At 33.5% G+C, this 13,189-nt stretch overlaps 1 protein-coding gene across 1 annotated transcript in view; it reads right to left on the reverse strand.

Moving 5' to 3' along the window:
* LOC143235747 (uncharacterized) overlaps positions 1 to 13,189 on the reverse strand; it is a 159,571-nt gene that overhangs the window by 58,781 nt on the left and 87,601 nt on the right. Inside the window, 4 exon segments of the mRNA XM_076473951.1 lie at positions 1,711 to 1,878; positions 3,393 to 3,563; positions 11,741 to 11,950; positions 12,210 to 12,488. Coding sequence (XP_076330066.1) covers positions 1,711 to 1,878; positions 3,393 to 3,563; positions 11,741 to 11,950; positions 12,210 to 12,488 — 828 coding nt within the window.

Here is a 13,189-nt window from a genome sequence, read left to right on the forward strand (position 1 = left end):
TAACTCATGTCACACAGATACGTGTTAGTATTACCATAACTCATGTCACACAGATACGTGTTAGTATTACCATAACTCATGTCACACAGATACGTGTTAGTATTACCATAACTCATGTCACACAGATACGTGTTAGTATTACCATAACTCACGTCACACAGATACATGTTAGTATTACCATAACTCATGTCACACAGATACGTGTTAGTATTACCATAACTCATGTCACACAGATACGTGTTAGTATTACCATAACTCATGTCACACAGATACGTGTTAGTATTACCATAACTAATGTGATAACACATACTACTTCTCAGTCCCATACTTCCATGAATTACGCTGCTGTATTTTGGTTACATAGAATAATAACAGCCACAAGAAAAGTGTAACAGTCATAATTCCTTTCAGAAACTTTACAAATCCTCACTGTATGTAAAGATACAGAAGCCCATGAAATGTAAAAGAATGACCCATAATTAGACATTCAGTCCTTGCAAGATTAAACTGTACATCTGGAATTAAATTCATGACTTTGGACTTTAATGAAAGTTCAGACCCACAGGTCAACAGTGACACTGTGTATAGAGCACTACACTGATGGATGTTGTCAACATTATGACAGCAGAATGGTCTCTATTTGCGGTTTCTCAAGCACCAATATGGAAGAATAAAATAATAGAAGAGTATTTTACAAAATGTTAATCTTTAGTGGTCATTACAAGTTTTGGATAGCCAGGACTGGGTCTGACAGCGACCCATAAAACACTGTAGCTATGATTACCATCTTAACTGCGAATAGCAGTAGGCTTCAGAAAAATATGGCATTGATATGTTTTACTTGATTTTGGATTTGGTCCATGGGTAAAAGTATAGGAAAACATGAACACTGTGTTATTTGGTGATGGTCTGCACTGCTTATACTGATGAAAATCTTTCGGTAAAACGATTATCACTTTCAATTTGATAATTTTCCACGTCATGGTGACAGGTGTAAACAGCAGTAAAAACAACATCAAGAGTCTCCCCTGGTTTTATTTAAGGTAATTTTTCATACCTGTTTTTATAAATTGATTAGTACAATGTATTGATTTCAAAGTCTCCAGGTGTCACCTTTATTTTACTTAAACACTTAAGTGTAGTTTTAAGTATGCATATATTTATTTACTTTTTAAAGTAAAACATTCCCAACACCTTTTCACATATGCTGATCATTAGCTACATTGTACCAGAAAACTGGATGATCTTCATGGTATCACTAAACGCTCTTTAACACACACACACACACACACACACATACACAGCTGGCAACTACACTGAAGTCAGACTCAGCTGCTCATGTCACACAAATACATGAAAGTAGTATTACAAAGTAATATACCACTCATTCAATCACACCACCATTCCCAGTTTGTCCAAGAATAAGAAAGATCCACCTTTAGAAGGTGCTCAGGTCATAGGGTTTCAATATCTTTCTATCAAGTATTCTTGAACCTACATATTTTTATAACATCCTGTGTATAACAGCTCTAACCCCCTCGAACACTTCTAAAATAAGAAATATCACCATACTGACAAGAGATGTTAGAAAAATACTATGTTTAACACCACTCCCTACCAAAACAGAACCTTCTTGCAATGTGCAGTTTCTGTAATTCATGTCATATAATATATATTTTCTAAATTTCTGTACAATCTTTGAAGACATACCAAGGTTTCACTCTTTACCATTATCTTTGCTTCTTTAAGTTCTTTTTTTAGCAACTCTATTTGGTTGTTCAACTGATCAATTTCTTCATTCTTGTCGTCCAACAGCATCTGAATATAATGAGGCAAAGGTGCATTTGCAGCTTTAATTTTCAGCATTTTCAGTTCAGTCTGAAAAGGACATTGCCGTCAAAATACAAAGAATATTTTAAAAGGTACCATCACCATTAGCAAGTGCACTTTGCAACTTCAAATATTATTTATATTTACAATACACACACAAAATGATTATCAATATTTTGAAGTTCATAAAAGGTACCATTCATTAAACAATTAAACAAGTATTGAGCATTCTTAGGACAATGAATGTAGTTAACTTGTCTGTTACATGTAATATTCATGATTTGTTTATATCACTTAAAAGAACTACTTTGTTGAAGTTTTACAAAATCTAAATTAACTGAAAAATTAGTTTGACTACAGTTAAAACATACTGATTTTCTAGATTAACACTCACTACTCACAGTAAGATCGTGATGACACAAACTACCACAGTTTGTAACCTACTTAAGCCAGTTACTAATCTGTTAGTAAGCTTATTAATATAATTATTAGATATATTTGGATGGCAGGAGAAAGAAATCATTTATAAGGCAGGTGTGTTATGTACACATTCAAGTTCTTGTCTGTAACTAGTTGGATATTTCCCAGGGAAACACTCAAGTTCTGCTGACCTGTACACTAGGTTGATTGTGTATGAGAGTTATCTGTTTGTTAGCATAGAAAACTTATTTTTATTTCCATCGCATGATTCACATTCCTTTATTTATTAGCATCATCATCGTTGACAAGATGAGCGATTGCAAGTAGTTCAGTGTTACTTTGTACTTTTACCATGACAACACCTTTCATGAACAGTTTCTCAGTGTAATGAAGTCTTGAAAATAGCAGATGTCGTAAACAATGTTTTTGTTTTCCATTCAATGGTGTGGTTTGGTGTACAGTAATGTTGATCATACCTTGTTCTTGTTTCTGAAGACTATTACGACTTTATATTGCCATCAAATGGCTCGACTACGTGGACTATGATGTCAGTATTCAGGGTTTGAATCACAGGGTGGATACAGTACAGACTTATAACTCACTCTGTATTGAAACAAAACTGACCAACCAAATTTATTCTGTTTGAATACCCTTGTGAAAAGATTAAACACAAGAGAAAATTATTGTGAGTCTATAACTCAATCTCCGTTTATTCCTAGAATTTTTCTGTATTTCCACTTTTATGAGGTGTTCACATTATCTATTGCGTATGTGGGAAACAGTGGTGTATTTTTACCTGTTACTCTTAGCAATTTCTTTATTATAATCTTGTCCACTCTACAGACTAGAATATTGTCTTCACATTAGAGTAAAAGTTTACAAATTTTGTAATTTAGGATCCATCTCTTACGGAGCTATCACACATTTATTACATGACTCTCCCCTGAAGGTGGCAGATAAGAGATACCAAAACAGTGTATAAAGTATACAGTAAACAGTATCTAAATGATAAAAATCAATATCAAATTAATAATTAAATGTAGGTTACTACTTCCATTATAACAAAACCTATTTTTACTCTACATAATTATACTTAAGTGATGACATAAATATTAAAATACAGAGAAAGTTGAGCATCTTACCGTGAGCTCTTCATTTTCTTTTGTTAAACATGCCAAGTCTTTTTTGGTGTTTGTAATTTCACTGTTTGTTGAATTTGCAGTTTCTAACTGAATCTCTAGCTCTTCTATAGAGTCACATTTTTCCTTCACTTGTTTCTGTAAGTCCTCCAGCTCCATGTTTACTGTCTGAAGCTAAATTAAAAATTTGTCAACCCTTATCCACGAACAAAAATAAGAATTTAATGGTTCACAGTAGCATTACCTGATTATTTCTATGACAATAAACGAGTATGACAAAAACTGGATACAAGTGTTAAAATTTAATCTGATAATAATAATATAAAATATTTACAAAACTATTAAAAACATGTTGGCAAAAGGTTATTTACTAAAACCACATGGGAAATAATGAAAAAATTGCAATTAAGTAACCTTAATTAACAATGGAAAATAGTTTGTTCCTTAGATAATTAAAAATTAAACAGTGAAACCAAAATTAATTATCTGTACTCTCGACCAATTTGAACTAAAACTAAACTAAATGAACTTGGCAGGGGTTTAGTTTAGAGAGAGAGAGAGATGTCTGAATAGTTCTCTCCCTAACAGGGGTGGTCAGGAACGTTGTGGTTCCTCTTTGTCCCCACTAATGGAAGATTATTCACTTTTATCTGGAAGTTTTCTTGTAATTTGATTTGACTTGTTTAAGGTGATGAAATGAGGTGGGACATTATGAAAATAACGGCTTAAAAAGGGGAGCGAGATAAAGGCGGCACAAGGGAAGCAGGGCAGGCAGGAGCCCGGAAAGCTGACGAGACATCAACTCAAATGGCATGATTCGGGGCCAGGCAAGAATACTGCCTTGGCTGGGAGCTAAGGTGGATGTGTGTGTGTGTGTGTGGGGGGGGGATGTACTTGGTGATGCTTGATACAAGTTTATTACCATGAATTAAATGTGGTATTATGTCATCTTTCATCATGGAGAAGTTCATATTCAATGGGAAGTGGTTAGGCTAAAATGAATTCAAAAATTGGATCAGAGAACAGAGAGGTTTTCAGTATACGATGTGTTGTGCTGTTTTAATAAAGTAATAGATCTTTATAAGATGAGTAAAAAAACCCACTTTCACAGGACAGATGCTGAATGTTTTACCTGTTCTGTGCCTGGATCTGAAAAGTAATACATATAAGCATAAATATATATTCTCCTTATTTATAATTATGTATTTTGTCGAGTGGTTTGTAATTGTTGAAATATGTCATATGGCGAGATGTATTTTGTAGGAGTGTTGGCTGATTTACATAATGACGTTCGTTTCTGTGTTCTGCTATTTGTAAGACATTTCTGTGAGCCTGTTTCCGAGGGTGGGTAGATTACTGATTTTGTGTACATAGCTGACAGGTGTGTATGTTGGTAGTCTGTTTGCTGCTCTTAATATTTTGTTGTATTTGGATCTCCTGTAGTGTGTTGTTAGACATTATGTGATTTGACGTTATATTCTATCAACGGACAGATGTAAGCCTTGTACATTTGAATTATGGTTTTTTGGTGAGCAGTGAGTGTTTGTTAGTTATGGTCATCAAATGTGAAATGAATTTTTTGATAGATAAATGGATGTTGTTAACATGTTTTTTCCATATTAATCTGGAGTCAAAAGTGATGCCAAGGAATGTGATGTGTTTGCTCGTGTTAATAGGCATATTGCCAAGCGAGATCTTTACTTTTTCTAGAGTTTTTCTGTGCCTTTTTAATTTCCTATAAAAAGTGATTGCTTCCATTTTTGTTGGGTTTAAAACCACTCTCCACTTGTTGGTCCCTCTTGTGACAGTATTTAGTGTTTCCTAAATGCGAGACATGGCCATTAGCGGGTTTACAGAAATACTCCAGATAGCAATGTTGTCTGCATATTGTGAATTGTAAGTTAGACCAGGAAAAGGTACATCACTAAAGAAAATAATTTAAAGGAATGACAAGAGGACAGATCCTTGGTGCACCACTGCAGTTATTTTGAAAGATTTTGATAAGGTTTTGTCGACTCTCACTTGAGCTGTTCTATCTGTTTGGAAGTTTGATATCCATTTGTTAATAGTTTGATTCATTTTCAGATTAGGTAGTTTATAGAGTGTGAATGAAGGTTAGTTATTTATATTCTGACCAGCTTGAATAAAGGTAAAATTCTCTATTTCACAGTGTTGAAATGTCAAATTATTTTATTATGACCTTTTAACATCCTTACCAATGTATAATATCTTATTCATTGGGCATGTTATTCAAGCTAGATCAAAATATATTCAAGTCACAATATTTTAATAATTATTTCATTCCTAACTCCAGGTAGAGTCATGCTATCCCCTTGATGCTCAAAAATATATAGAAAACAAAAAGTATTTGATAAACAATTTCAAACAATGCCTCAATTCAGGCGACAGGAATCAAATTCCTCTGGTTTGGGGCATAAATTAAAAAAAAATTCTAATGACAAAGACAGTGGGTGTCAATTCAAACAACAAGAGCTGAAAAAACTAACATCTCTTTGTTTCACATCTGCTGTAAGATATTCTGTGGAAGTACTATATAATTACTTTACAAATTGAAACTGATGGAACTTCAAATTATAATGAAAAATATGGATGTGGAAATTCACAATGACCAAACAAAAAAAGAGAAGTACAGTTTTAGAAAGGAAAGACTATATCACTGAGGGTGAATTATGATAGTGAGAAACTGCATAATGTGAGTTATGTACTTGGTGATGCTTGATACAAGTTTATTACCATGAATTAAATGTGGTATTATGTCATCTTTCATCATGGAGAAGTTCATATTCAATGGGAAGTGGTTAGGCTAAAATGAATTCAAAAATTGGATCAGAGAACAGAGAGGTTTTCAGTATACGATGTGTTGTGCTGTTTTAATAAAGTAATAGATCTTTATAAGATGAGTAAAAAAACCCACTTTCACAGGACAGATGCTGAATGTTTTACCTGTTCTGTGCCTGGATCTGAAAAGTAATACATATAAGCATAAATATATATTCTCCTTATTTATAATTATGTATTTTGTCGAGTGGTTTGTAATTGTTGAAATATGTCATATGACGAGATGTATTTTGTAGGAGTGTTGGCTGATTTACATAATGACGTTCGTTTCTGTGTTCTGCTATTTGTAAGACATTTCTGTGAGCCTGTTTCCCGAGGGTGGGTAGATTACTGATTTTGTGTACATAGCTGACAGGTGTGTATGTTGGTAGTCTGTTTGCTGCTCTTAATATTTTGTTGTATTTGGATCTCCTGTAGTGTGTTGTTAGACATTATGTGATTTGACGTTATATTCTATCAACGGACAGATGTAAGCCTTGTACATTTGAATTATGGTTTTTGGTGAGCAGTGAGTGTTTGTTAGTTATGGTCATCAAATGTGAAATGAATTTTTTGATAGATAAATGGATGTTGTTAACATGTTTTTTCCATATTAATCTGGAGTCAAAAGTGATGCCAAGGAATGTGATGTGTTTGCTCGTGTTAATAGGCATATTGCCAAGCGAGATCTTTACTTTTTCTAGAGTTTTTCTGTGCCTTTTTAATTTCCTATAAAAAGTGATTGCTTCCATTTTTGTTGGGTTTAAAACCACTCTCCACTTGTTGGTCCCTCTTGTGACAGTATTTAGTGTTTCCTAAATGCGAGACATGGCCATTAGCGGGTTTACAGAAATACTCCAGATAGCAATGTTGTCTGCATATTGTGAATTGTAAGTTAGACCAGGAAAAGGTACATCACTAAAGAAAATAATTTAAAGGAATGACAAGAGGACAGATCCTTGGTGCACCACTGCAGTTATTTTGAAAGATTTTGATAAGGTTTTGTCGACTCTCACTTGAGCTGTTCTATCTGTTTGGAAGTTTGATATCCATTTGTTAATAGTTTGATTCATTTTCAGATTAGGTAGTTTATAGAGTGTGAATGAAGGTTAGTTATTTATATTCTGACCAGCTTGAATAAAGGTAAAATTCTCTATTTCACAGTGTTGAAATGTCAAATTATTTTATTATGACCTTTTAACATCCTTACCAATGTATAATATCTTATTCATTGGGCATGTTATTCAAGCTAGATCAAAATATATTCAAGTCACAATATTTTAATAATTATTTCATTCCTAACTCCAGGTAGAGTCATGCTATCCCCTTGATGCTCAAAATATATAGAAAAACAAAAGTATTTGATAAACAATTTCAAACAATGCCTCAATTCAGGCGACAGGAATCAAATTCCTCTGGTTTGGGGCATAAATTAAAAAAAAATTCTAATGACAAAGACAGTGGGTGTCAATTCAAACAACAAGAGCTGAAAAAAACTAACATCTCTTTGTTTCACATCTGCTGTAAGATATTCTGTGGAAGTACTATATAATTACTTTACAAATTGAAACTGATGGAACTTCAAATTATAATGAAAAATATGGATGTGGAAATTCACAATGACCAAACAAAAAAGAGAAGTACAGTTTTAGAAAGGAAAGACTATATCACTGAGGGTGAATTATGATAGTGAGAAACTGCATAATGTGAGTTATGTACTTGGTGATGCTTGATACAAGTTTATTACCATGAATTAAATGTGGTATTATGTCATCTTTCATCATGGAGAAGTTCATATTCAATGGGAAGTGGTTAGGCTAAAATGAATTCAAAAATTGGATCAGAGAACAGAGAGGTTTTCAGTATACGATGTGTTGTGCTGTTTTAATAAAGTAATAGATCTTTATAAGATGAGTAAAAAAACCCACTTTCACAGGACAGATGCTGAATGTTTTACCTGTTCTGTGCCTGGATCTGAAAAGTAATACATATAAGCATAAATATATATTCTCCTTATTTATAATTATGTATTTTGTCGAGTGGTTTGTAATTGTTGAAATATGTCATATGACGAGATGTATTTTGTAGGAGTGTTGGCTGATTTACATAATGACGTTCGTTTCTGTGTTCTGCTATTTGTAAGACATTTCTGTGAGCCTGTTTCCGAGGGTGGGTAGATTACTGATTTTGTGTACATAGCTGACAGGTGTGTATGTTGGTAGTCTGTTTGCTGCTCTTAATATTTTGTTGTATTTGGATCTCCTGTAGTGTGTTGTTAGACATTATGTGATTTGGCGTTATATTCTATCAGCGGACAGATGTAAGCCTTGTACATTTGAATTATGGTTTTTGGTGAGCAGTGAGTGTTTGTTAGTTATGGTCATCAAATGTGAAATGAATTTTTTGATAGATAAATGGATGTTGTTAACATGTTTTTTCCATATTAATCTGGAGTCAAAAGTGATGCCAAGGAATGTGATGTGTTTGCTTCGTGTTAATAGGCATATTGCCAAGCGAGATCTTTACTTTTTCTAGAGTTTTTCTGTGCCTTTTTAATTTCCTATAAAAAGTGATTGCTTCCATTTTTGTTGGGTTTAAAACCACTCTCCACTTGTTGGTCCCTCTTGTGACAGTATTTAGTGTTTCCTAAATGCGAGACATGGCCATTAGCGGGTTTACAGAAATACTCCAGATAGCAATGTTGTCTGCATATTGTGAATTGTAAGTTAGACCAGGAAAAGGTACATCACTAAAGAAAATAATTTAAAGGAATGACAAGAGGACAGATCCTTGGTGCACCACTGCAGTTATTTTGAAAGATTTTGATAAGGTTTTGTCGACTCTCACTTGAGCTGTTCTATCTGTTTGGAAGTTTGATATCCATTTGTTAATAGTTTGATTCATTTTCAGATTAGGTAGTTTATAGAGTGTGAATGAAGGTTAGTTATTTATATTCTGACCAGCTTGAATAAAGGTAAAATTCTCTATTTCACAGTGTTGAAATGTCAAATTATTTTATTATGACCTTTTAACATCCTTACCAATGTATAATATCTTATTCATTGGGCATGTTATTCAAGCTAGATCAAAATATATTCAAGTCACAATATTTTAATAATTATTTCATTCCTAACTCCAGGTAGAGTCATGCTATCCCCTTGATGCTCAAAAATATATAGAAAACAAAAGTATTTGATAAACAATTTCAAACAATGCCTCAATTCAGGCGACAGGAATCAAATTCCTCTGGTTTGGGGCATAAATTAAAAAAAAATTCTAATGACAAAGACAGTGGGTGTCAATTCAAACAACAAGAGCTGAAAAAAACTAACATCTCTTTGTTTCACATCTGCTGTAAGATATTCTGTGGAAGTACTATATAATTACTTTACAAATTGAAACTGATGGAACTTCAAATTATAATGAAAAATATGGATGTGGAAATTCACAATGACCAAACAAAAAGAGAAGTACAGTTTTAGAAAGGAAAGACTATATCACTGAGGGTGAATTATGATAGTGAGAAACTGCATAATGTGAGTTATGTACTTGGTGATGCTTGATACAAGTTTATTACCATGAATTAAATGTGGTATTATGTCATCTTTCATCATGGAGAAGTTCATATTCAATGGGAAGTGGTTAGGCTAAAATGAATTCAAAAATTGGATCAGAGAACAGAGAGGTTTTCAGTATACGATGTGTTGTGCTGTTTTAATAAAGTAATAGATCTTTATAAGATGAGTAAAAAAACCCACTTTCACAGGACAGATGCTGAATGTTTTACCTGTTCTGTGCCTGGATCTGAAAAGTAATACATATAAGCATAAATATATATTCTCCTTATTTATAATTATGTATTTTGTCGAGTGGTTTGTAATTGTTGAAATATGTCATATGACGAGATGTATTTTGTAGGAGTGTTGGCTGATTTACATAATGACGTTCGTTTCTGTGTTCTGCTATTTGTAAGACATTTCTGTGAGCCTGTTTCCGAGGGTGGGTAGATTACTGATTTTGTGTACATAGCTGACAGGTGTGTATGTTGGTAGTCTGTTTGCTGCTCTTAATATTTTGTTGTATTTGGATCTCCTGTAGTGTGTTGTTAGACATTATGTGATTTGACGTTATATTCTATCAACGGACAGATGTAAGCCTTGTACATTTGAATTATGGTTTTTGGTGAGCAGTGAGTGTTTGTTAGTTATGGTCATCAAATGTGAAATGAATTTTTGATAGATAAATGGATGTTGTTAACATGTTTTTTCCATATTAATCTGGAGTCAAAAGTGATGCCAAGGAATGTGATGTGTTTGCTCGTGTTAATAGGCATATTGCCAGCGAGATCTTTACTTTTCTAGAGTTTTTCTGTGCCTTTTTAATTTCCTATAAAAAGTGATTGCTTCCATTTTTGTTGGGTTTAAAACCACTCTCCACTTGTTGGTCCCTCTTGTGACAGTATTTAGTGTTTCCTAAATGCGAGACATGGCCATTAGCGGGTTTACAGAAATACTCCAGATAGCAATGTTGTCTGCATATTGTGAATTGTAAGTTAGACCAGGAAAAGGTACATCACTAAAGAAAATAATTTAAAGGAATGACAAGAGGACAGATCCTTGGTGCACCACTGCAGTTATTTTGAAAGATTTTGATAAGGTTTTGTCGACTCTCACTTGAGCTGTTCTATCTGTTTGGAAGTTTGATATCCATTTGTTAATAGTTTGATTCATTTTCAGATTAGGTAGTTTATAGAGTGTGAATGAAGGTTAGTTATTTATATTCTGACCAGCTTGAATAAAGGTAAAATTCTCTATTTCACAGTGTTGAAATGTCAAATTATTTTATTATGACCTTTTAACATCCTTACCAATGTATAATATCTTATTCATTGGGCATGTTATTCAAGCTAGATCAAAATATATTCAAGTCACAATATTTTAATAATTATTTCATTCCTAACTCCAGGTAGAGTCATGCTATCCCCTTGATGCTCAAAAATATATAGAAAACAAAAAGTATTTGATAAACAATTTCAAACAATGCCTCAATTCAGGCAACAGGAATCAAATTCCTCTGGTTTGGGGCATAAATTAAAAAAAAATTCTAATGACAAAGACAGTGGGTGTCAATTCAAACAACAAGAGCTGAAAAAAACTAACATCTCTTTGTTTCACATCTGCTGTAAGATATTCTGTGGAAGTACTATATAATTACTTTACAAATTGAAACTGATGGAACTTCAAATTATAATGAAAAATATGGATGTGGAAATTCACAATGACCAAACAAAAAGAGAAGTACAGTTTTAGAAAGGAAAGACTATATCACTGAGGGTGAATTATGATAGTGAGAAACTGCATAATGTGAGTTACACTACATCTCAGTTAAACACTGACTTAATGAAACCAGACATCCTCCACTAACTGTATACAAATTTCATTAAGCAAGAAGAAAGTTAATGAGAAATCTACATAGTAGTGAAATATAAAAAAGTACAAATATTTCTGGCACACCTTTCTTTCAACCTCTTCCCTTTGCTCTTGTTCCTTTATAAGGGCTTCTCTCAGCTGACCTAACTGTCTAAAAGCCTCACTTCCAACCAAGAAAGGACTTCCTCGTTCTCCTCCATGCCTTTGTTCTTCTATACGAGCTTTTAGTGCTGAAATCTGCAGAAGCTGATTGTTTACTTGTTCTTGAAGGGCAAGCTTTTCATGTTGTTCTTCCTGCACATTACAAAAAAGCATGAAGTCAACAACCGATTGGTGTGATGATCAAGCAGTAATCAGAAGGTAGAAAATGTCCATTATACTCTCAAAAGGTTTTTGTTTCTTTTGAAATTAAGCACAAAGTTACATAACAGGCTGTCTGCACTCTGACCACTAGGGGTATCGAAACCCAGTTTCTAATGGTGCAAGTCCACAGAACATACTACTGGGGAACTGAAAGGTTTTCATAACTAATGGCTAAGAAATGTATACTAACCTCTTCAGCTAGTTTAGCTTTCTTCAGTTGTCTTTCCAACTCTTTATTTCTCATCATCAGTTCCTCTTCAGCTTTGATAAGCACTTCAATCTTGTCGTCCAGCCGTCTGAGCTCCTCCCAGTCCAGAGAAGCAGGTGAGAGTTCCCTTATCTCCTCTGTGACGGTGAGATGATGGCTGTCCTTTGATTCACTCTGGACAGAGCTCACACTAAAGATAGGCAAGTGAAGGACTTCCAACTGTTGAGTTTTATTCTCCACTTTTTCCTCTAAACTTTGAATCTGTAAACCAAAGTTTACAAATCAAGTAATTAAATGAGAAAAAATATATTAAGCGACATGAATACGCTGCATTACTGAAAGTTGGAGGGCTCTTTATATAACTGCTGTACAGACACAATAAAACAGATACCAATATTAAAACTGACGTTAAACTTTTATTTGAAATTAACATACGTACCTTCTTTCTCCTGTTCAGTTGTGATGTAACTAATACAACTTTATTTGTTAACTGAATCTGCAGCCCAATAGTATACATTACTTATATGAAAGAAATTTTAATAGCCAGCCTAGTATGGATGCATCATTTTTAGGACATGAACCATTACCTATTACTTGATATTTTTTTTTAATAAAGCAAAGCCACATTGCCCTATCTCTTTTAACCACCATAGGAAATTTCACTGTAGATTTTAGCACTAAGTCCACCAACTTACTGCTGTCACATCAGGGGATGTCACTTTAACCACTGATCTTCAGCATACAATTTTCTTAATAGTTTGATTTTCACATTATACATCTGCCAACAGTCAGAAATATGACACAATAGCCAATAACAATGTTTTAAACCATCAAATATATTCTCGTTTTAAAGTTTTGAAGAGTACCTAGATATCTAAGACCATAATTTTGATAGCCGACTTATTTTCCATTTCAAAAAACACATTACTAGCTGACTTTCTTCTCCAATGATAACAATGTTA

Source organism: Tachypleus tridentatus, chromosome 12 (assembly GCF_004210375.1).
Source record: "Tachypleus tridentatus isolate NWPU-2018 chromosome 12, ASM421037v1, whole genome shotgun sequence".
NCBI classification, from domain to species: domain Eukaryota; kingdom Metazoa; phylum Arthropoda; class Merostomata; order Xiphosura; family Limulidae; genus Tachypleus; species Tachypleus tridentatus.